At 41.7% G+C, this 25,978-nt stretch overlaps 1 protein-coding gene across 1 annotated transcript in view; it reads right to left on the bottom strand.

The window, feature by feature from the left end:
• Positions 1 to 4,303: 4,303 nt before the first annotated feature.
• The window catches only part of FREM2 (FRAS1 related extracellular matrix 2), a 796,190-nt gene continuing 774,515 nt past the window's right edge, over positions 4,304 to 25,978 (bottom strand). The window contains exon 24 of the mRNA XM_069640403.1: positions 4,304 to 9,270. Within this exon, the coding sequence (XP_069496504.1) occupies positions 8,761 to 9,270 (510 nt within the window). The 3' untranslated portion in view covers positions 4,304 to 8,760. The remainder of the gene's footprint in view (positions 9,271 to 25,978) is intronic.

Raw genomic sequence — 25,978 nt, forward strand, 5'->3', positions numbered from 1 at the left:
GTAGTGCTAGCTGAGATTGATTCATTTTCCAGACGTGAAATAGTTTGAGGGAGTCAGCTTTGAGGGTTTGAAGTTTAGTAGAGAACCGGGAATTAGTTATTTTGGTCTCAGCATATTTTTTTTTCTTTTGAGAGGGGCTAGGGTGTTTACCACCAAGTCCAGAGTGGATTTGATTTTCTTGGCTATGATGCCAGTAACATCCATCTCCAGGATCGGCGGAGCCTGTGGCATCAAAGCTTCAATTCTTTCCTGAGTCAGGTGTTTAATATTTTGTTGTAAAATAGTTTGGGTAAAGTGCGACTTGACTTTGGTGACGTAGGGCACAGTAATAGAGAAGTGGACAAAGACGTGATCAGACCAGGGGCAGGGGGCTACCTGCACATCATGTTAACGTGAGTTGATAGCAGATACCCAATCTAGGTTGTGATCCAAAACGTGAGTTGGGACTTGAACCATTTGATTCAAGCCCAGGTCAGTAAAAGATTGAGCTAGTTCAGCAATAGGGTCATCAACATGACCCAGACAGTAGTTGAAGTCACCCAACACTATGAAGCGAGCATTGGGCTTCAATAGCGGGAGGAGATAACTAGAGTGCAAAGGTGAAATTACCTGAGAGGAAGGGTGGGCGATAAATCAGTATGAAGTAAAGGGTTGTTTTGGTGTTCATACCGATTTTTATATGTAGGAATTTAACTCCGTCCATGAGATGTCCCTTAATCTCCCAGGCTGACAGTTTTTTTTAGAATGAAGGCTACACTTCCTCCCCTCCCTACAGCTCTATCCTGTCTGAGCATACTGTACCCGACTGGGATAGCTAGGTGCAGTGAGGGACCGGCCATAGCAGAGCCCCATGTTTCAGTGATGGCACAAACATCACGTTTGTGACTATCAATGTAAGCAGACAGCTCATGTGCGTGCTTAATCAATGATCTGGTGTTGAGTAACATGCAGGTCAATGTGCCTACAGGGTGGGAGTGGTGGCATGTAACATTTCTTTCCTTCATGGGTGTGCCTAACTGCAGGGAAGAGACTTCAGACTCTGTATTATGTTTCGTGGCAGGCATATTAAGAAGGCTCCGTGAAGAAGGGCAGTCAAGGGGAAGAGGTGAGGGAGCTTGCGTGCGTGGCGAGGAAGCAATGGCAATGGCATTGGATAACAGAGGAGGCAAACTTACTATAGTGGTAGCAGGTGACACAATCTTGGGTTTAGGGAAAATGTTTCTTGCCGCCTCTATTCCGGCTAAAACGTCCTGAAGTCCCATATTGTGCTGAAAGGCACCGAGACCCGAAACGCTGACATGTCCAGCCACGGACCGGCACAGACCGGCTTGTCCCCTTCCCGCCGGCACGTTCGCGCCGGGTTTATCAAGAAGAAGGTGAGGGGACTACAAGGCTGATGGGAAGTGTAGTTTCCCAAAGTCAGTACGTGCAGGAAGGATCTTTCCTGTTTCAAATCACACTGTGCTCACAATACTGGTAAAGGTAAAGCATGCTATGTAAATTTAGCGGATGCACGGATTCAGTACTCAAGAATAAAAATATTTAGTCTTCCTCCACAGATGCCCCAATGTTGTGTAAAGACAAAGGGGCTGATTCATGGAATTTGTGCACTGAAAAACAGGGATTTGTGCGCCATTCTGCCCGCAAATCCCTGTTTAACAAGTGCGGGCAGAATAGCACACAAATCCATGTTTTTCGGCGCACAAATTCCATGAATCAGCCCCAAAATCTCATTATTATTGTACATGGATAACACTTACCTCGATAGACTAAAAAAACTATTTGTTATAGTTCAAGACTTCTGTAAAAAAAGAGTCACAAAATTAACCGGATTAAAACCAAATCTGTGGCTTTTAGAACCCTGGGGAAAAGCATCCAAAACTTTTTTTTTTATCAATGATGTCGATAACGTACAAAATAGAGAATATGACTTTCTGAGTGTTAAATGTGTGCATACGTGTGATTGCCATTCAGAAATCCAATTAAACACTAATAAAGTATGGGTTGGCAATTGGAAGGTTTTAAAAAGAATATAGGCATAGAGTTTTGTCTGCTTTAAAAGCATATGAAACACCTGTGCCTAGGCTTTTCACGCCTTGAAACACCTGTGTATAGGCGCGTTACAAATACCATATCATATCATATCATATCATATCATATGAGGCTGAAGCTCAACTGACATCCACCATTGGCTTTGAACTTTGGTGGTAGCCACTGCTTAATTTGTAAAAAAAAAAAAAATAAGTGCTGGAGCTCAAATATTTCTGAGCACAACTTTTACACATCGGAGCAGGCAGCACCCAGCTCACTGTTGCCACCATCCATGGCTGCTCCCAGCAGTGTCAGCATATTTGAGCTTTAGGCCGCAACTGCCACCGGCTCATAGGGGGTGATGGATGCACTACCCAGGTCATATGTCAGTTTTACAGATACCAATCAACAGAACACAAAATCACTTAAATATTGCTCTTAATTCAACACTCAGCTAGTATGTTAAGTGCTTTTTTAACACATCATCGTTAACTTTGTCTCTGATTCTATAAGTGGCAAGTGGAACATGGTGTCAATCTAGCCACAGAAAAAAGAGAAAATACTCTTTTTTTTCCTATAGAAAATTGATGAAGAAATTCAGGAAAAACACTGCAAATAGATCTTCTTGTACAGGTTGGCACCTTGACTGTGACCTTTTCTTTGTCTTTGCTCTTCTGTTGGTGCTGCTGGCTTGTGACTGTCCTGTTTTGTTGACCCACACTGCTGTGGCAGTATAGCTGGTTATCACAGTTGCAGAGCTGCACCAATGTCATGCAAGCTAACTGGAGCACTGCACAAGCACCAAGAATTGATTGCCACATTCCAACTGATTGTTAGCCATAAAAATAGATAACTAGCATTGCCATGCCCACCTGGGTCGCCGGAGTCATGAATAACATTGAGCCTGCCTGGGATCCAGAGGCCCTATTCCATGCATACTGTAGCTCCTTGATGTGGGACTACAACTTATTCATAGCTAAAATAAAAGTTACCAAAACACCACCTCATCATCATGTCGGTAAGATAGCTCAGCAGGTTGAGTGCTCGCAGCTGCAATCTCTGTGTGATCTGCATGTCACAGGTTGGAATCTCAGCAAGGCCAACTCAGCCTTTCATCCTTCTGAGGTCAATAAATGAGTGGCAACTATGGTTGGGTAATTTGGTTACGGCGGTGCACAGCTGCCATTTTCATGGTCTCCATGTGCTCTGGCGGACCTGAAAAGCGAAGAGGATTCAGGAGAGATAGTTAGTGGAGGGCAAGAAAGCTTTGATTTGCTGTTGATAACTTCAGCTCGGGGAAAAAACAGTCACTGTGCTGGGTTTGTTTTGTAGTCTTTAAATGGTTCAGTGATGTTTGGTGTATGAGTGTTGGGTGGTTTATGTTTGCAGTTTTATTTTTTGTATTGTGTTTGGTTTAGAGGTGGATTGCAGATTGTGGCGGGTGTCAGGTTTCTGCTCCTGTAGAGGTACGTGTGTGTTTTCTATTGGTTTTTGATGGTGAGTATGCAGGATATTGGAAAGTTGTTAGTAGGGTTAGTGATGAAAGTGGTCTGTGCCCTTGTCTTCGAGTGTTATCTTGGTTTGGCAGGACTCAGATTCTTCTATGGTGGCCTGTGTTAATGTTCTTTATTTCCTTAGGTATCCAGGTTTCTGTTCATTAGGTTTACCTTGTTTTGGGTGTTTCTCTTGTGTTTTGATGGCTGTTTCCCACCAACAGAGATTTCTGTTTAGCTTGAGTGAGTTAAGGAGCCATGTTTTTGTAATTTTCGTAATGTTAGGTGTTCTTCTGTTGTTCGCATTTCGAGAGTGAGTTCTAAAGTTTTGCCGAGATGCAGAAGAATGCTGAACCACCACATTTTAACCTCGAATATGGTTTTGGTTTGAGGCGAATGTCGTTGCTGGATCTCAGTTTTCGATTTGGTTGGTAATTGAGATTTTTCCTGTATGAATTTTGCTCCTTGGCTGTGGATTGCTCTGTGAGTTATGCAGTGTTTCTTAAAGAAAATTATTTTGTAAATATGTCCTATGTAAAGCGCTTTGGCAAAAGCGTTTTTTTATCTAACACATCATTATAATACCCTGCAATGGCACAGACAAGCTAAAAAGAAAAAGGTGGTGGGGAAGGTTGCCCAGAGCAATGCCAGTGGTTAGGATTTACATATAAACCTTCCACGCATCAAATTTATTCGGCTCTACCTTAAAACAAGAACAACTTTTTTTGTTGATGTGAAAGCAGTATTACTTTAAAAGCATAAAAGCAATAACACCAGAGTGAAAAAAGTGATGTTTATTGCAGACCAACTTGCACTTTCAGGTCCATGTTGAAGATTACAGTACCTTTTTTTGTATATTGTCCACTTTTTAGAAAGGTTACATTTTTATATTAATTTATAATATTAGCAACCAGATAAACATTGTTTAATTTTCTAAATGAATACAATCTGCAATTAGACAGGTTGGTTGGATATTAATAAACACCTTCCCCTAATAATGTGTAAGTTCTGACAAAAGCCAATAGGTCCAGCACATAATTCAAACACACTATATATGGTATGACATTGTGAAATCAAAAAGTAATAAATATCGCCCAAATATTTGCAGAGCATTTAGTCTGGCATAGATAAACTGCCCCCCAAAATGTTGAGCTTGATAGGAACAGTTATGCTTGGAGGAAACATTCCAACTAATGTATACTACCCCATAATAGAAAGTGCAATGTAAATCGAAATATGTAACAGGAACAATTGTAAATATCTATTGGCATGGTAGAAATGGATTGCTAAAGATATTTTTAAGGCACATAAAATGGAAAATTGTCTGACATGCACATTTATTTTCAAAATGTACAATTCTGTATTTGGCAAGTTTTCACCAATGTATTTGTCGCCATTATTATTTTAACACTGTTTCCTGTTTGACATTTAAGCATATTGCCTACTGAACTAAAAACCTTGTACCTCGTTTTGTCAATTGTTTAGCTACACATTGGAGATGCTGGCACACATGACCTCCGGTGACACTTGTTTTCAAAAGCATCACTCTTACCCCCTCTTTAGACTTTTCTTTCAATCAGAAAGAAAACACTTATGAGGGAAATGTCAACCTGAATCACCCCTTCTCTGTCTACTGTGACTCTCCTCACCTTCTAATAGAGATGGAGCCCCCCAGTCCAGATGTTGCAATGTATAAAAAATAGATGTTGTTGCAAAGGCAGATAATCTATGTGCAGATTAAAAAGGAAAGGTAATGGAAACATAATTTAAAAATGTCAAATATGTATTTAAATGTACAGATATTCCCTGTCTTGGACCTCGTGTTTCTTGCACACATGATGCAAAAGCTGTACAGGGAAAGCTGCACAAAAACTGACTCTCTTTCTGGCATCAGCAAACAGAAGAAAATTGATGAAGTGTGGGCTAAAGTCTCATCATGAAATGTGTTTGTTGTCCAAAAACAATGTGATGACTGCTTTAGAGTAAGACACATGTTAGTAGATGCTCTATAACATTAAATTAGTAATGTTTGCTTCTGCATCAGCCTTTACAATGCTGTTTACAGGTTAGCCTGTTTTTTCTATTGCTATTTCCAGAAAAAATATTTAATTGATGCAGTATGATGTAAGGAGTGAAAACATCTCCAAGAATATATATCTAGGTTTTGTGGATACAAATACATATGAAGGTATTATCCATCTATATTGCAATTCATGTGAATTACAGTTTTACACTTGGTTATTTTACACATGGTTATTGGAAATTGCATCACTATGAAGTAAATCTATCCAGTGCGTACAGCACTGTGTCCATAAATAAGTCAGCACCATTGTATTTTCTGGGATAGAATTTAAGTTCTTAATTATGCTACACAACTGTTGTGTTTTCAACAGTTTAGAACTACCATAAACTACAAGACAACATATGCTTTTGAATACTGCAGGTACTTAATTAGAGTGTCAGGTGTGTGTGCATATACCCAACTTTGTAATGAATTTCCTGAGTTACAACTACAAAATGTTTTTAAGATCTTTAAGATGTGAAAATGAGGTAATATGCTTTCCCCGCAGAGGTACAATACCTTTTAACATTACTCTTCTAAGACTGTATCAACTTATCACAAGCAAAGCATGTTCCGTTGTTGCTTGTCCAGTGTGATGTAGTCTTAGGCTACAATCAACAACATTGATGGATGTATCACTAAAGGGTGAGAGGTGAAAGGGTTGATGAAATGTACACAGTAAGAATAACATAGGAAATAAATAACCCAAAGTAAAAATTAAGAGCTTAAAATAAATGGCATATCTGCAAAGTGAAGTAGAAGTGAAAATAAATGAGTTATTTTATTTAAAACATGGATCTTTTTTAAAAGTTCATTATGATAAAAGTAAAACTACAGCAGTAAAAATTGAGTCACATTACATGAATGTTTTAGAGACGTAGTGGGACTGGTGTTCAGTTTTACTACACAATGTAGGGAATTAAGCAGAGCCAGTATTAAGCCTGGAGGGAAAATGGGGTTTCCCTGTTATATTATGATTATATTATGAATGCCACCTTTAATCAAAATTATTTGTCAAGCTATTGCGGTTACTAGTTTATTAAATTGTATGGGAGTATCACTTAAGATGGTTAGATAATGCATTTATTTTATTACTGTCTACATTTTTTATGGCTTTATATTTATCATTTACATTCATTTTGTTTTGTCTCTTAGCTATAACTTGCATGTTCATAGCTATGATTATATAAGACCAGACTATATAATTAAAGGTATTTGTTTCAAAGAATTAAAATCGCCCTCGTTGGGGAAATGCCCATTAATGTAATTCACACAAATTAAATAGGCTAGATAGGTTTTAGGTTATTTCTAACAAAGCAATATTCAAAATACCATTTGTGCTAACTATGCTTGCTTGCAGTGTGCAAATATGCATTTACTGAACCTATACTCAATTCCATAGTGGTTACTAGGTAGATGTGGCATTTATTAATGTCATGTGTAGGTAAACATTATGCCTAAGGAACACGTAGGTAAAATATAACTACTTTTCTTTGTTATTTTAAATATGCTGACAAAGAAATTCACATTTTAGCAAATATAGTTAGTTTACTTCGCACAATATGATTTTGCAGTATTTTGTATATGTAGTCTTTTAAAAAATGTTTCTGCACACACATGCCTTTGTGTATCCTAAAATATGAACAAGTATCTTTGAATTTCACTGTACATAATTGTTTCTATTGCCAGAAAGGTTGTCCACACAACAAAGAGCTACATTTGCCCTCATATTGTATATGTTGAACCTTTCAGCGTGCTTGACAAAACAGGTAATTGGCCTTCTAAACCGCATATAGAGTTATATATTTTATGAGTGGCCAAAACAGAGTTTACCTTAACTGGATGGGTTAGGGTTTATTGTTAATTTGTTTATTTGACAAGAAAGGAATTCATAGGAAACACCTGAAGCGAATTTCAGCAGCATGCAACAGTTCACTTTATACTCAAACACACATTTTTAAAAGTTACCAAAAGAGGTACACATGCATGCTTCAAATAGTGAAGCACCACTGGCCAATAGACAGTTTTAATATCTATATAGAGGCTTACATTAGAAATCTAAATATTAACAAATGCAGTATATACTGTTGAAAACAGTTATGCAAAATACAGTCATGCTGTCATACAGAACTTTAACTTTAAACATAACTAAATGGCTGGACCTACTGCTCGATAGTAAAGGAACATGTACTTTATATGGCAGCATATTGCTCAAGAGGCACAATGATTATTCATTCAATAAATACTACTTGTTCCCATACATTTGATATTTTTCTGTATATTGTTTACATGTATATCTCTGTGAATAACTATTCAAAATGAATAGTCTTAATATTACAAACCTTAAAAATCCTAATGCTTAGTTCTTAAAGAACCTCGTCTTGCTCTTGAAAACCCGATTACCTCCTGCAGTGGTAACATGTTGGAAAATCTATGCTTACTGTACAGTTTTACAAACAATACTTTCTAATCCATGGAACATTCAAAAAATTTGCTTTTCATCCTTCAAGGAAACATTATTCTGGATCAAACAACAATCTTTGGTTTAAAAAAAAAACTTCAATAGGACATAAATGATAAAAAAAGATGAGGTGCCGGTGTGAAAGCCATGATAAATCAACAAGTATTACATATGACAATGATGCTCTTATACAAACATTATATTGTTTGATCCGATCATTTTCCTTTGGAACGGTTATTGCCAAATCAATGCAGGAATTTATATGTTCAAATATTCTTGAAGTCCACAGATAAAAATACTTTTACAAACGTTTTTCTTCTATGTAATCATTGCACCTCCAAATTTGGCACTTCTGCATATGTAATAAGCTCTCCTCCTTCCACAGCGAGAGGGTCTTTTAGCACCTTTAGATATCTACTCAATTTGAACAGTGAGATAACATTTCCCATGATGTCAATTCTCCCATTTGCTCATAGCATGCAGTGCATGATAAAAGTCCAGCACAACTGCTTTCTGTGCAAAGTATAACACTTTGTTTGACATTGAGCTAGGTTGCACAACTTCAAAGCGAAGTGGTCAAGTACAATGAGCGCCAGAAATCTGTATTTTTGTCAAAACAGTGCACAATTGCTAATGAGAGTAGTTTGCTGTTCTGTCTGTTAATGCTTTCTTGAGGCACTTACAGAGGTGAATAAGTGCCACCGCCTATTGAATCAAACTTCAGAGCTGTCACTGATATATCCATGGGGTGGCATCATTGGCTCACTGCTGCCGGAACCTGTCTGTACCTCTTTCGTCTTGGACTGCTGTTTACGCCTTACCAGCAAAATAATAATTGCTATTAAACAGATGGCCAGAAGTAGAGAAGCAACTCCTCCAACAATCGTGACAATATTGACTTCAGTTTCCCGATTATTCACTTCCCTGGGGGTGATTCCATCTAGGGTTACTTCTTTTTGGGGAATCTGTTTCTTGTTTGCACGGTCAAGGGCAATGTGTTGAATGTTCGTTCCTCTGCTGTTTTCAATGCCAATATCTGCTGCAAGAGGTGGAGCTTCCTTGATGGATCTCTTTGCACGGTTTTGCAGTGATCTATGATAGCCTCCATTAATGAGCAAGTGGTACTGCTTGTCTACACTCCTTTTACCAATACCTCTATTTGCATTTTCCTTTGATCGAACTGTGTAAATTGTGTGTATGTACCATTCTCGACCCAAAGACACCTGCAAAACAGAAGATGGTATTAAAAACTATAAAGACTGAATACATTGAAAATGTTCAGTAGAAATTGAGGAACATGCAATCATTATTCACAATGTATGAAAGGAAGAAAAACCTATGCAATTTCAGAAGGGATACTAAATAAATTATCAAAATCCATTGAGGCATTTGTGTATGAAAAATAGGGAATTTCGGGAAACCACAAGCCTGCAAAACTCTGTGGACTCAAACCTTCCCCCGGACTCAAATCTATATACTACCAACACAACAGGTTTGAGCATTACTATTAGTTCATGAGCAAAGGAGAATTCCGACTCTCACTAAGAAATGAATAACTATTTTAAATTACTTCACCGTCACTAAAAGTGTGTGAATCAACCACCTCGTGATTCAAGCTTCTGTAATACATTTCAAAGACATAGGCCAGTTAAATGTCTAATATCCCATGAGTGGGATTTATTTAAACATTGCATATAAAATGTATTCAATTGTGTTTGTATTTTTTGATTTGTATATATTGAAGCTTTTTCAAACAATATATTAAAATTGTTATTAATTTCTTAATGAGAGTCGGAATCCCCTTTGCTCATGAACCAATGGTAATTGTCAATCCTGTTGTGTTAATAGTATAATGATTTAATTTGTGACATGAGCAAATGTATGTGTAATGTTTGTTAATTGCTTCAAATTGACTTCTTATTGTATAGTTTATTAATTTGCCTGACAAAGTAGTGTCTAATACAATAACTCAAATGTCAGTTCACAAAACCATCCAGTACAATATTATTATAGCATCCATCCCTCTTTCCTTCAATGTACCTAATCACCACTTGTATCTCTTTTCTCCTTTTCACGACTCCCTTACTCAAAAATACCCTCCACGAAGCACCCCTTCAATAGAAACCCCCAAATAAAGTCTCCTCTGCATCAATCATAGGTCGGCAAACAGTGAAGAGAAAATAATTTCAAGATATTTTTCACCAATGTCTTCACCTTATAACTAGCTTGTTTCACTACCTGCTTTGAATGTCTCCCCAAAACCCCAGCTGTCCTTATAGTTGATGTAAGTTGAGGATCCTACAATAAACTCTAACTGTTGCTAAACACTTAATGGACACTTCAGACAGATATGCCAGAGCCTGATCATTCATGGGTCATTTACGTAACCCAGAGTCCTCTGCCTGGTATGTGTAGCCCACTATGTGATAGCCAATTAAGTTTGACTTATCTCAGCCCAAATCTGAAATAATTGTCAAACTTAGGATCCCAGCTCTGTTAGTGTGATGGGAAAATGAAAGTTGAAATAAGACAACAAGAGAATGTTCAGATGAAATGTCTAGTAAACTGAAGAGGATAAGAAAATGGAGAAAGTACAGTACTGCTCTGCATAAACCTGCACTGGCCTAGTTGAGTTATAGCAATCCATTTGTATCTTTTCTCTTACTAATTAGCATCCGCACAATAGTTTATTTATGGAACTCTGCTCAACTTGCTTAATTTGAAGCCGATCAGGGGCTGACTCTGCTTCAGAGTCTTCACACAGACTGTTCATTCAATTACATCAGCCAAACCCACATCTGTATTGATAATGTTTAGACAAACAAAGGAATATCTGGACAAACTTCATTTGATAGCTTGTTTGCAAAGACACTTTGAAGATAATATGAAGCCAGAGGAACCTCTTTAAAAAGAGTTTTAAATGTGTTGTCTCACACATAGGCTTCAATGTAACAGAAAACCTATGTAAACTGAGACCTGAAGAAAGGGTTACTCGAGAATTGGGATGTTTGTCTGAAGCAGTCTTGTTATGCATTTGTTTCCAAGTCATCTTCTGCTTTGCTCCTATTAACATTTGCCAAACAAAACCTTATCCAAAACTGAAGTCGAGTCTTGAGTTTTTTTTATCTACAATAGGAAATTAGATCACTTAGAGAGCTACTTAAGGTATAACCAGCTTCACTGGAGTAGGAGGAGAGATGACATTCATTATGTCTGCTGGCTTTGGCAAATATGTGCTTGATATTTTTTCTAAAGGTTCTCCCATTGTCTTCCTGGACGTCCTTCAGAACACACAATACAGTCATCTTATCTATGTCAAGAAGTTGGAAAGCATTAATACCATAGTTGCTCCTATGTAATACGTGGAAGACATTGTGGGTTCCACGTTCACTAAAGAAAATACATAACCAGGCAGACCAACAGAACGCATGAAACAGAAATATAGTTTCGAAATGTTTTATTATCATAAGCATGGGAAAAGGCCTATGAGGGTTAGGGTTTTAACTACATATATAATGGTTGCTCCTATCTTGAAAGTCTATGAACATGTTTAGGGAAAAGAAACTATAGTGTAGCATGTGAACTTTCTCAAATAGGGATACTGATCTCTCTCTGGAACTTTATTTTACTCACCCATTTAGAAATACAGGCCCCAGCATGCTTACTTGAGCAAAACAAAGTCTCTGGGATATATCAACCAGTTCACTATTTTCACTTTTTCCAGGCCAGGGGTAGAATGCCTGGCTTTCTTCTTTCAGTTCCTTGTGATACAATACCTCAACCATTCAGAGAAATAGTGCCTAGCTCACTCCTCGGGGCCCATCCCACTTTTTCAGTGGTATAGTGCCCAGCTTGCCCTTTAGTGAGGAACACAGTGATCACTCTTTGGGGATATAGTGTCACAGTGACTCGGTAGCAGTCCAAGGTCCCAACACTCTCCAAGCCTTGCAGCGCTTCATGCCTCAGTTCTTTGGGGCCCAGGGTTCATAGCTTCACTGGGCATCTCAGTCCTTCCAGCATTGGAAACTCTTACCAGATTCACCAGCATAGACTGTGCAGGTCCTCGTCGCCTCTGCTGCATCTCGGATACAACATGCGGGTGCTCTCTGATGATTTAGATGACTGATGCCCTTCACTGTTGTTCTTCGGCCCTATTTCTTTCTTCTCATCTTTTGGCAGATATCCGGAGACCTATGATTGGTGTTTCTTGTTGGCCTTTATCCTCAGATAGGCATACAAGTCTAATTGAGCACTTAGTCATTGGCTTCCTGACCACAGCCCTCTGAGCCTTTAATACCCCAAGTGGTAATCTTGGGTCAAGCAGACACCCCACATGTTGCTCCAGGATCTGTATCCTCAGCTCGTGCCTCTTTAGTGGCTCTCAATGTTCTGGCATCCTTCCCACTCCTAGCTTCATTCCATTTTTGAGTGTGCATGAGGATCCCCTCTGGAGTATAGGACCGTGCAGTAAGATTCTCCAGAATGAATTCTGTTCTGGCGGCACTTATGGTTTTGCATGTTCCCATAAGTGTCCTTTCTGTCATATGGGACCTCTCTGCAAAAGATGGGAGGCTGCCTTATTCCTTGTTGATTCTTCTGTTATGTTATGTTAAGGGAACTTAATAAAGCGCACGTACACCCGAGGGCATCTTGGCGCTGACGAGTGGTTGGAGGACAAGTAACATAACCGCGTCAGAGACCCATACTAAAAGAGTGTTGTTTTCAGAAGTCTGTGGAAGGTGAGATGATCCGCAGTAGCACGAAGCGCAAAAGGAAGATCATTCCAAGATCTTGCAGCAACCACAGAAAAGGCTCGTCCTCCCTTACGCGACAGATGGTAACAAGGGACTGCTACAATAAGCGAAGATTGAGATCTCATCAGGCGGGTCGGAACGTAGTGAACAAATTTGGCCTGAAGATACTCAGCACCCATGCCATAAAAGGCGCGATGCACTAAGCAAATAGATTTAAACAGGATCCGGCTGGCAACAGGGAGCCAGTACAGTTTCCTCAGCAGAGGAGAAAGATTGGATCCAAAAGGGGGGCGAAGTATAGAGCGGGCGGCCGCATTTTGCAATAGTTGAAGCCTGTTAATCAGATAGCGTGGTTGAGCCAAATAAAGCGAGTTGCAATAATCAAGGGAACTTAGGACCAGAGCTGCCACCACTGGTGCCTGACATTCGGTGGGCATGAAGGGCAGGACTTTCCGCAAGATGCAGAGTTTAAAGTGCCCGGCCCTGCATACACTAAACACCTGGTAATTAAGGGAAAGAGAGGCAGAGATTTTTACGGCCAGGTTCCGGACCGATTGAGCCGGGTGGTGGGGGGAAGAGGGCCCAAACGCATAGGCTAGAATTGCAAGGTCCAGAATAGTTGGGAAGATGTAGTACCTATAACCAGGACATCGGTCTTACTGCTGTTGAGCTTCAGCCAGTTTCTCATCATCCATCGCCCCAGATCCTCCAGTCAGTTCCTCAGCCGAGCTGCAGTGTCGGCTTGTGTGAGGTCAAGGCGAAAAAAGATCTGTGTACCATCCGCATAGGGGTAATAGCGGAACCCATGCACCTGAATAAGAAACAGAAGAGGTCAGATATATACATTAAATAAAATAGGGGAAAGTGCAGATCCCTGGGGAACACTACAAAGGAGTGTGACCAGAGCCGAACGAAAAGGAGGAAGAGAGATAGATTGGGACCGGTCGGACAAAAATGAAGTGAACTAGTCAGGAACCCAGCCAGAGAGGCCAGCATCAGAGACGAGAGAGCAAGATGGAGTGATCGACTGTGTCGAAAGCAGCCAACAGATCTAAAAGAAGGACTGCTCCGACACCACCCTTGTCAACCAGACATGCCAAATCATCCAGTACCGAGTTCAGGACAGATTCAGTGCCCCTACCCGGGCGGAACCCAGACTGGAATGAGTCAAAGAAGTGAGAGGACTCAAGAAAATTGGACAAAAGGGGGGACACCAGTGCTTCCATCAGCGTCATCATGAAGGGAAGAAGTGAGATAGGACGGTAGTTGGACAGTACATCGGGATCAAGAGACGGCTTCTTAAGAAGTGGAACTACCAGAGCATGCTTAAGAGAAGGGGGAATTACTCCACTAGAGAAGGAGATATTGACAGCGATGGTAATATACTCGATCAGATCGACAGATGCTTCCTTTAAAAGGGCTAGCGGTATAGCATCATCAGAGGATGCAGATTTCAATTTAGAAATAGCCAGCAATACATCAGAATTTGAGAACCGAGGGAAGGAGGACCAGGATGCATTCGCCGGAGGGCAATCAGTAGCAACTTTAGCAGCAGTTATTAGGGGCAGGTCGTCCTTTATGTGGTCGCGAATATGCGAGATTTTTTCCATAAAGAATACTGAAAGAGAGTCACATAGACCCTGCAATGGAGGGACCAGGGCCCCATTGCTCTCCGGAGAGGAAAGATTGAACAAGATTGAAGAGGGCCTTAGGTTTGTTAAGAGCTAGTTGTACTTTATGGCTGTAGTAAGATTTCTTAGCAATAGTAAGAGCCTTATGATAGGCCAAGAGAGAGCAGCGGAAGAAGTCTTTAGCTGTGGAGGAGTAATCAAGGCACAGCTTTCTCTCTGCCTGCCTGCAGTGAAGTTTAAGTGCTCTAAGCTCTTCGGAACACCAAGGTTCAGGGGTACGGTTTTTCTGCTTACATAGATTGACTGGTGCCAACAGATCGGCAGTAGCCAGGAAGGTGGCCTCAAGTACAGTCCCCAGAAGAACCACATTTGGCTAACAGGGCAGTAGTCAGGTCAGAGCTGGATAGTCTGAGTCAGCTGCATTTAGAAGTAGCAGTTTACAATGTACTTGTTGTGGTGCATGGCTGCAACGGTCCCCAATGGCATAGGCAAACCTGTGATGAGGGGCAATAGGTCTCATTGCTTTTTGAGGTTGTATGGTTATTTTGCTGCCCAATAGCCTGGTAGTTCTGACCACAGCAGGGGGGCCATCCGATGACCTTAGGCATAGCTGGGGCATAGGTCTTAAACAAGGAACATGATCATAACTATAGTCCAGGTGTACATGAGCTAGGCCATGGGGCAAAGAGAGTGGGCATGGAGAAACAGGGGGACTCTGTGAATGCGCCCTCCTCATACTACATCCATGATCTCGTGCCTCTAGCCTGAAAGGCCTAATAGGTTGGCTTTCCTGGTCTGCAGAGTCACCTCCGTGTCTTGGGACAGGGGTCAGGGTTCTGTCTTCATTGCACCAACCAGGGACTGTTGGCTTTCACAGAGAAGTTACGTTTATAATGGCATTTCATTGTAGCTGCCAGCAGTCACATAGAAGCATCCCCAGTTCAAGTCCCATCACAGGAAACAGTGTTTTGGAGCAAATGGAGGGCCAACCTCCAGAATTTGATCTCAATGCTACCTGCCCTCACTATTATTTTACACTCCAATTCTGGTCCCCATAAATAGCCACAAATCGAATCTGGGCCCAAATGTTTGACAGGAGAATAATGGCCAAGCCTCACCTAGCATAACTGTGATTAACACCAATAGTAGGTCACTTTTGGTGGAGCTTTATATGGCTGGATTCAGCTCAAGCCCACTTATTTCATCTTGATAACAGGACCAGCAATGTAAAAATGTGTTTGTGGGTGTGTGGCTTGGCGAAGCGTTGTTTCTTAAACAATTCCACAACGCTTCACCAATCTGCACCGAATGTTGCATATTTACCTGTTGGGATCCTCCGGACATTACTAGCTACAAGATATTTGGACACCCCACCCCTTTGCCCAGATTTCAGCACCTTCACACATGAGACGGTTGCCTAAAGTAGGCGAAACATCAATGTGGTCGTAGAAGGACGAGTTTCAACACGAGGAACAAAACTCGAGCTCCAGGCTCTAGAATGCATGGTGTACAAGATACCTGGACTGCAGTGCACTGCAAGGAGCTGCACCATGCCAGGTCGAGGCAGCAGGTGGGGAGAGTGCACAGAAGGTCCCAGTATGCATCAGCACACCAACTCTCACATCCCCCCTAAGTCTGCTCCGGTGTATGTCAGCCAGCCACACGCACCCATTTTCAGTGCAGTTTACTTCAGGGTGCAAAGCACATCAAGCGATAAGCGAATCAGAACAGCGACCTTCAGGATCAGTGTTGTCATGTCACCACTGCATTCTCTGGATTTCACCACAAGTAAAAATGTGTTTGTGGGTTTGTGGAATGGCGTAGCGTTGTTTCTTGTACAATTCCCCACCGATTCACCAATCTGCACCGAATGTTGCATATTTACCTGTTGGGACCCTCCGGACATTACTACCTACATGATATTTGGACACCTCACCCCTTTGCCCAGATTTCAGCACCCTCACACGTGAGACGGTTGCCTAAAGTAGACGCAACATCAATGTAGTCGTAGAAGTACGAGTCCCAACAGGAGGAGCAAAACTCAAGCTCCAGGCTCTAGAATGCATGGTATACGAGATATTTGCACTGCAAGGAGCTGCACCATGCCAGGTCGAGGCACCAGGTGGGGAGAGTTCACATAAGGTCCCATTTTGCATCAGTACACCAACTCTCGCCTCCCCCCAAAGTCTGCTCCAGGGTATGCCAGCCAGCCACACACACCCATTTTCAGTGCAGTTTACTTCAGGGTGCAAAGCACATCAAGCAATAAGTGAATCAGAACACCGACCTTCAGGATCAGTGTTATCATATCTGTCTACAGATTCTGTTCGCAGAACGGGTACTTCTGCTAGTCCCCTATAAATCCCCCAGGTTGATACACTATGGGTAGAATTGATGGCATTAAATACTATTGTGTAACAAGCACTCTGAAACTGGTTTCCCAGTGATAGCAGTGCTGTGTAAAACACCAGGATTATTATTATTTATTTGCTTACTAATATGTTTTTCCAGTACTCAGCCTTGAGAATGAAAGACCTAGATAATTATATCGTTTAAATCAAAATAACATTTTACTGACTTATCATGTGAGAAACCAAAGGGTGTCTCACCTACTAGTACCCGGGGATCTCTCTCTCAGGCGGCCAGGGTACGGCCATCGCCTTTGGATCCAGACCCTGAGGGTGGACCAGTGCGGGAGGATTACCTGGGTGAGGGGTCTTCGGGGAGTGGGGGTGAGGGAGCCGATGGTGAGACGTGGTTTCCCCCCCTTTTTTGCATCTCTAACACACCCTATTTTTTAGGACTCTCTGATGTGCCAGCCCCCTCCCCTTTTCTGCACAATGGCTGGGCCGAAGAAGAGGGTGACTGAGAGTAACAAGACTAACTCTTATACATCGTACTGGACATGTCCTGCTAATCGGGTCAGGCAAAGTCAGGCACTTGACTTTAAGTGCATACACCCGATTCCAATTAGCTCTCCTCACACGGATAAAAGGCAGAACTAGAGGCACACTTGGAGCAAGGCGGAACACGAGTATGGGCAGGACTTCTGGTGCAATGGCAAACCTACTGGAGCAGAGTGGCATACCAAGGGACGAGAGCAACAGGGTGAAAACCCCAATAGTTCCCTAAAGGAAGTCTTTGTCTCCGAAAGGCTGCAAAGGACATGTGGAGAAGGCCAGGTCCCAGAAGAGAAGGCTGCATTGTGTTTCAAAGACCCCAGCAATCATCCCGGGTAAACAACAGAGTTGGGGAGGCGAGGCCAAGCCTGTGGTACTAACTTTGACTCATGAAGTGGAAATCAGGAAATCAAAAAACTAAGAAAGAACTGCACACAGCTGGGGAGTTGGCAAGCGACCTGAGAGACTGATGCGTGTTAAAAAATATTGATGTTTGCAACATTATATCGCAAGTGTAGGCTGCATGTGTGTGAATGAGACGCGAAGAAAGGCAGACCTGAGAATGAAGTTTTAAATAAGGACAGGTGTGGAACCAGCAATACTGAGTAGCGGAGTGGTCCGGCGAAGGGAAGTAGCCCACTTGAAAGTCTCTGTGAAAGGTGCATTGTTTGTACCGATAAATGGTGAATGAACTGTAAAAGCGAAAGTGGACAAATTTAACCCAGAGAGAAGGGGAGAGAAAAAGCTGAACATTAAATTAAGAGTCAAAGTGGTCCTGCAGAGGTCTGTTAAGCATGCCACACACATTCGAAAGTCTTCAACATCCGAAAAGCAGTCTGAGTCTGACTGAGGGAGACCCGAAGTGTAAAAAACTTGGGGAAGGGAGACCCGGCAAGTATTGTTGAACTGTAAAAGATATGAGCCCGACAGAAGGGGGTCCAACGTTGAACTGTGAGAGGTCTGAGCCCGATAGAAGAGGACCACAATTGAACTTTTGTTTTTGAAGAGGTCTGAGCCCGACAGAGGGGAACTAATTGAATATCGTTCAAGAAGACTGGAAGGAGAGTCTTTAACGTTGAAGGCCAGGCAGGCCTCGATCCACGTTCTGAACTGTTTCTGTGTTAAAGCCTGAGCCAGAGTTTGTCATCCTGCCTACAGAGACTGCCTTATTCCATGCTGTCAAAACGTGGGGAGGAGAGCTGATTCAGCCACGTTTATTCTTTTTGGAACACTGATTTTCCTTTCACATACATACCTCCTTTATACACTTTTTTGTCCATGAGATAGGGCCGGCATTAGGTTTTGTTAGTAAAGGACATCTTGATTTGGCAGATACGACTAAGACTGTTTTGTTTATTATTTGATGTTTGATACAACTCCCATCCTAGTTATAGGGCTAAGTAGGAGTTTTTCCAATCCCAGAAGCTTTAATAAAGGCTTTATAAATTGTACCTTTTGTGTCAGTGTTATACTTGTGTTACCATGCCTCCCCTACAATCACTAACAACACATTTAAATGTATTGTTTTGTCTGCCAAAGATCAAACCTTTGGACTAATTGATGTTATTTTGCGAGTTATATTCCTGTGAGTACTTTGAGATGATGTTAAAGCAGGACTGTTAACTTAAGTATACTTGGCACAACAAAATAAAATCATCGGAATGTAGAAGTGGCGGCAAGCTGTTTGACTGAACTTAAGCGGGAATTATCATGAGGAACTTGAGAAACCACCAACAGAAACATGAATAGATGTTAAGACATCAGATCTTTATTCAGAATTCGCACTAGCTGGGAATTGGAATACAGGGGAAAGGAAGTTCTCTATAAGTCATAGGGATACGCAAACTGAAACAACTCAAGGGATGCATCTTCCTGCACATGCTCTCCTTTCCCAATAGGAATTTTACTGACTTGGCTGTGCCCCTGTTATTAAAAAAGCACTTTTTTCCGTGGCTGTAGCTAAGCTCCCTCGCTTCTACGTGCTATTGAAGACTACTTTCCGTTCTGTCGCCTTTTGAAGACTTTTTTGTTTAAACAATTCCCTAGTTGCTTAATACCTGCAGGTTGCTCTAGCGCCATGATGCTTTCGGGCGTACACTGTGCTCTATAAATGCCAATAAGATAAGATATTTGACTTGTTGATAGAGGTTAAATACTGTCTACTTACAAAGGTGTGGTCAGTATCGATCTCAGTTGGAATTCTCCATTGAGGGTGTCAATAAACTACAATTGCTAGTTTTTCTAGCATGTTCTCCCACACTGTTTATTCCTCTCTAGCCAACAGAGGCACTGTGGTCCATTTTAAGAGAGATTAACAGTTTTCAGTTCCATTCTACTCAAAAATGTAAACCCTCAGAAAGCAAGGATCAAAAGCTTGCACGTAGATAGTCACTTAGAGGGTTACCATGTTCGGGTGTAAATCTGATAATATTCAAAGCATGAAGTTCTCAAGTTCAAGGTGCCAGGAATTTTTGATTGTACTATAACAGTTGGAAAACTCCATTCCCTTACTTTGTTACCAGCAACATTCACCTTTAGACACAGGCTACCCTTGACTATGCCACTCTTGGCTCAGGCTTGTCAGTCACAACATTAGCATTCTTGAGTTTCACATGGGGTACAACATATAGAGACACCTTGGAAAATTAGCCGCCAAAATCGCAGGATTTCCTGAGCACACTCTTGAGCCCCTCATCCACCCAACATTACATTGTGGACTAACTTTCAATTCTCCAAATCTCCCTTGAACTCAACCCAATTATCACAACACTTTAGGACATATCTATCACCTTCCTTTTGCAGAAACATGGTCCACCCAAAAGGACCGATGCTATCACAAAACATGTTTTCACCGCGGCATCTCTCAGTTCCTGTATTTGTAGTAACTAAGTCTCAGTTTACTTTTCTCTCGCTCATATTCTTCTTTTCAAGCATATTAAGGTCTGGATACCCTTGGCAGGGGTACAGTACGCTACTCCATTGACAAGACCAGGTGCTCTGATACTATTACATGGGCATTTGAAGCAGTATAAGAGCAAGTAAACATAACTAACGTTCCTAACTTTTCAACCCATTTTTGAACACACCCCTAGCTTCCAGAACTGAGGGTGATATTGCCTAGGATATCTACAACTCTACAGCAATCGATCGGCTGTCATTCCCTGGGCCTAGATGACTTTGCAGAGGTATGTTTTTAATTGTGTACAAATGAGCTATCGCTTTACCCACTCAGCCTCTTTTCCTACAGTTTTTAAAGGGGATCTGTCGTGAAATATTTTATTTAAAATCACTGAATGACCAGTGGCACCATAGATAGCACTGACAGACTTGTAAAAAGAATACGTGTTAAATGACCCCAAAATAAGGCATCCAGTTGGCCCTTGGGGCCTGCCATGTTCCCGCTGGGTCCTATGGTGTGACGACTCCTGCTACAAAGTATACATTATAAATACAACAGATCACTGCAAGACACTTGCTGCAAAAAGCATCAGAGAATAGCTGCTGTCAAAACATATCTGTAATGGACTCGCCATTTATTTGACTCTGAAGTGCAATGATATAACTGTGAAATTGACTAGTTTAAAAATCGTACAAAGTAGTGCATGCATTATGCTATATTGTCTCTCTGCGCACCTAGCCTTCATTATTTCTCTTCCAGTTTCCTATTCTTCTAACATTATGTTTCACTTTCCTTCTTGCATTATTTCGTTCCTTTCTTCTGCTTCTGTCCACTTCATATCCTGCCATACCCTAAAAGTATTAACTTTATCCTTTTATTTCTTTTTTAATTTTTCTTTCCATCACTTGTATTTTCTTTCAATCTACCCATGTCCTTCCTTCATTCCTGCCTTTTTCATTCTTTCTTCCCCTCTGTTTTCTGTTTCTTGTTCAATCCTTCTTTCTAGCTTTGTTATTTCTTTCATTCCTCCTTTCCTTTCTTCGCCCCATCATTCTGTTTCTTTCCTTCTTTGTTTTCTTTCCCCTTTCCCTTACTCCGTTTGTTTCATTTTCTCTTTCCTTGTATTTCTCTTTTTCTTCTTCTATCTCTCTAGTCTTCTCTTCTTTTGTTTCCCTCTCTTTCATATTCTTTATCAGTCTCTCTTTCATCATCCTTTCCTTATTCCTCATCAAGTCTTTGCTAATCTTTTAATAAATGGAGTGTCCTCACTGCCTGTCACTGTCTAACATGATCAAGACCAATAAAGTATCAGTCCTCGTTATAACTCGCAGAAAAGTTGTTGGACTCTTACAACACACAATAACATAACAGCTGTCTGTTTTTTCTATTACATAGAGCAAGATTTTGGACTGTAACAAAACCTGCCCTATTCATTATTGTGCGCCCACTTTTACATTATTTCTCCCCCTTTCTCTCATTTATACCTAAAAAATGTTTTGTTTGTGGCCGTTGTTATGTAAATGGTGACTATTACTACTAGACAGCATGTGGTAAGCACATATTTTATGGTAGGTACAGTTGCATTTGTTTTCAGTTATATCCAGACTGCAATTATGCTGAACATGGCCCATTAGTATCCAACTTCACTGTTTTTTTGACACCCCATAAGGAAAGCAGAGGCCAGGCGTCCCCAGAAGACCTCTTCCCATTTTGTTATCGCAGAAGCTTGTCCTTCGGATTGCCATTATGACAACTCGTTCAGGGCAAATCATTATACTTTTGAATAGTCTACTTTGAAAACTGGCACATTCATATTTTTATTTTCCAGTGTTTTTTTGTTCACTACTAAACCAGTAAACAGTGGTGATGTTAAAGAGGCAACCCTGCATTCTGTAAAATTATTTGTATGTCTACAGTTCTGAGGGCATTCTTAGAGCATCAAACTTGCAAAGCAACATTTCTTGCTTGCACATTTCCTATGAAAATTAAAGCATATCTTTCAGGGAAGACAAAAGTATAGGCAATGTGCCCAAACAGTTGAAAACCCATTAACTAAGTGGTGATAAAATGTACTCAAAATGTCATTGAAATGCATATGAGAAGTTTCAATACAACTATAGTACATATTGCACTTAGTATTGTCATTATTTTTTGGTTTGATGAAATTATGATTGGTTACTGAATAACAATCTGCATTTATTTGATTTTTTTGCAAATGCATACTATTTTAGTGCAGGTTGGTGTTTTAAAAAAGATATATATTACAGGGCCTTTGGTAGCGGCTCTGTAGTTATGATTAAGTTGCTCAACCCACTTTTTGGGCGGCTTATAACTTCGCCATGGACGAATCCTCTCAAAGCTTTGCAAAAACAGTATATGGCCCTGTCAGATTGATTCTGTTGAAGTTTGGTGAGCTTTCGTCAAGGGGGGGGCAGAGTTATAGGGGGGTCCCAAAATGTGTGGTTTTTTCCCATAGACGCAATGGAAATAAATGTTGCTCACGCCTACAGCCCAAACCGCTGGACGGATTTTAACCAAATTTGGGGCAGGAGCAGCGGCTTGGTCCTGAAAGTGTGCTTTTGTAAATTTGGTGTAAATCCGTCCAGTCGTTTTTTTTAATGACCAAAAAGTAAGTTGGATTGAATGGTGAAAAGCATGAAGTGCGTCAGATTTTTGGAAACGCCCGCCATGTTGAATTTGCGGACAGGTGCCGGTGTCTGCGAACATCGCGGTAAAAACATATTTAAAAACACAACATTGCACTTGTGAAACGTATCAAACAATCTCTGGGGAGATGAGGGGTGATGAGGATGGGATAGGATATGGCATTAAAAAGCCAGAAAATGGGCGTCTTTCTTGGGCGTCTTTCTTTTCTGATGTCCGCGAACAGTCCGGGACAGTCCTGTGATGTCCACAACATCTTAGATGTTAGGGGGGCATCTATGCTTATTTGTGCATTAGAGGGTTGGTGAAAAGCAGTTTTTGGATGACTTATAACTTTGGCACCACTAAATGAAACTCTGGAATTTAATTCTAGACCTGATTCTGGAGGGTTTTAGAAAGTGTGGTGCTATTTTGTCATGAGGGAACAAAATTAGAGGGGGGGCAACATATTGTAAAGGCTAATGTGGTGCCATTTGATGAATGTGCACAAATGTTTGCAGAAAGATTTTAGATCTAGACATAAATGTTTTTAAAAAGTTTGGTGGGATTTTGTCAGGAGGGGGCAAAATAAGAGGGGGGTCTCAAAAGATTGTAAAGGCTTATAAATGTGGTGCCATTTGATGAATCTGCACAAAGGTTTGCAAAAAGATTTTAGATCTTGATATAAATGTTTTTGCAAAATTTGGTGGTGTTATGTCAAGAGGGCTCTTAATTAGAGGGGGGTCTCAAATTTTTTAGATGGCTTATAACTTTGTTACCCTTTGACGGATGTAGACAGAAGCTTTCAGAAAGATTAGAGACCAAACCTTGAATGTTTGTGCAAAGTTTGAATGGATTTTGTCAAGTGGGGGATACGTTATATGAATATTTTATGTATGTACATTTTGACACGTTTGAAAAAATAAGACATGGTCGGATTTCCAGCAAATTCGTGTAAGGAGCATTGGCAAGGATCTGAAAGCATGGTTTTGCAAATGTGTTTGTGTTTTATTTTTTGACAAGTGTCATAATGTCGGTACAAAACTAGTGATATACCTTTGGTGACTGAGGTATAGCCTGTGGCCATGGGCAGTGGCCAGATTGTCCGGGTCATGGCATAAGGTCACGACCCAGACAATCTGGCTACTGGCCATGACCACGAGGGATGACCAATGGGGATAAAGTGGCCATGTACACCCGGGCCTTACCTATGTGGTAAAGTTTTTTTAAATTGGGATAGATTTGAAAGGAAAAAAGAAAATGTGCTTGTGGTAATATGGTCGTAGGGTTCTCTTTTTGCCTTCTGCAGGCCGCCATGGAAAGGGAAGAGGGGCGCGCTCTATGGAGCCACGCGCATCCCCATGAAGGAAGATTAATCCTTTTTTTTTTTTTAGCACCTCGGGTTACCGCTTTGGCAACCTGGGGTGGTAATGGCCTCATCCCCCTTTGCAGGGGCTGGAAAGGGGGATAATGGTCAAAAGCCCTCATTATCCACCCTTGCTTCGCTTGGGCCAATAACTTGGGCTGGCGGGCCGTTATCCCCCAATCCAGTCTCTAGAACGGGGGATGAATGCCACATTATTCCCATTAGCATAACACAAAATGCTAATGGAAATGTTGGAAAATCTTATTGAGTCTATGTGTAACGCTCACCTGGTTCCCACGGAGGCGCGGCGTCGAAGGCGCAGAACTCTGAAGATGGACAGGAAGGGCCCCTCTATTCTGGCTTCCCTGGCTCGTTGGATACCCTCCTGTGCGTGAAAAGGGAGTATTACCAACTGTGGAACAATGCTCAAGCCTCCCACTCCCTTCCAACCCTCCACGATACCTCCTCCACGATTCCCCGTGAAGCCTCACCTTAGGGTTTGGAAGGATGAGCTCTCCATCCTGCTTCTGATGCAGGGGCGCGTTGAAACCCAGTTACTTCACTGGATTGAGGATTGATGGGAGTTCAGGTAAGCTTGACTGTTCAGGTAAGGCGCTGTAAAAGTTCTGTTCAAAAGTTCAAGCTTAATAATAATGTTCGTTGTCTAATTGCAGCAAGCGCTAATGCTTATGTCTTTTTCCCCTTAGGGGCCGGGGTTCGGAGTGCCGGAGATATGGCGCCGACCCGAAGTGAAACAGTTCTGGATGAGCGCTCAGGTAATGTCTTTGCATTCGCTCATTCAATGTCTTTGTCTTTTTTCCCCTTAGGGGCCGGGGTCCGGAGATGCCAGGAAGCGGCAGGACCCGAAATGCAGTGGGAATAATCCAACAGGTAAGACTTAAAAGGAAACTGAGCTTTCCTTATTCCTTTTCTCCCTCTCACCTTTGTTCTTGTCTTTTTTCCTCTAGGCGCCGGGGCGTAGCTGAATCCGGAAGATCGCTGCTGAAGATGGAAGCGCCTTGCAAAGGTGAGTAAAATGCAGCGCTGCAGCGATCGAAACAAAATGCCTTTAAAATGATGTCTTCCTTTTCAGGGCCGTTGGAGAAATGACTCCGGGATGCAGATTTAGCAGGTAAGGGCTTTTCTTCTCCTATTCTCTTCCTTTCTCCCCTTGCAGGAGTTCCAGGGTGCTGGCAGGCGTGGCTGAAGTCAGGATGCAGGAGCTGACACGGTGAGCGTCCAGCTGCTAGGTGCAGAACAATGCGAAGCACGTGTGGCTGTTCGGGTGGGGTTTAAATAGCCTTGGAAGAAGTTCCTGGTATGTATCCTTCCACCAATCAGGTATATATCCTTCCCCGACCACACCCGGGTGGTGAAGTAGTCCTACAGGTAAAGTAGTCCCATTCAGGCCTCAAGAGGGCCTGGATGAAGCAGCAAGGTCTGCATCAGGTAAGTGTGCACCCAAGCACTTAAACACATATCCTCTTCTATGAGCCTGGCGCCCGCTATGAGCCTGGCTCCTAAGGCGCCAGGACTGAGTCCAAAGGGCCCCGACTTGGGCCTGCTGAGACTTCCCTGGGGAAAATGATGTCTGCCTCTGGGGTTGCTGGGCCCGGCCTGGCTCCTTGGAGGTAGGCATCATGACAGTACCCCCCCTCAAGGCCCCTCCCAAGGTCTTTTCCTCCGGGGGTTTTGGTTTGTGCGGGAATCTTCGATGGAATCGTTGAATTAATCGTGG

Source organism: Ambystoma mexicanum, chromosome 7q, assembly GCF_040938575.1.
Source record: "Ambystoma mexicanum isolate Mex_15411 chromosome 7q, UKY_AmexF1_1, whole genome shotgun sequence".
NCBI classification, from domain to species: Eukaryota; Metazoa; Chordata; class Amphibia; order Caudata; family Ambystomatidae; genus Ambystoma; species Ambystoma mexicanum.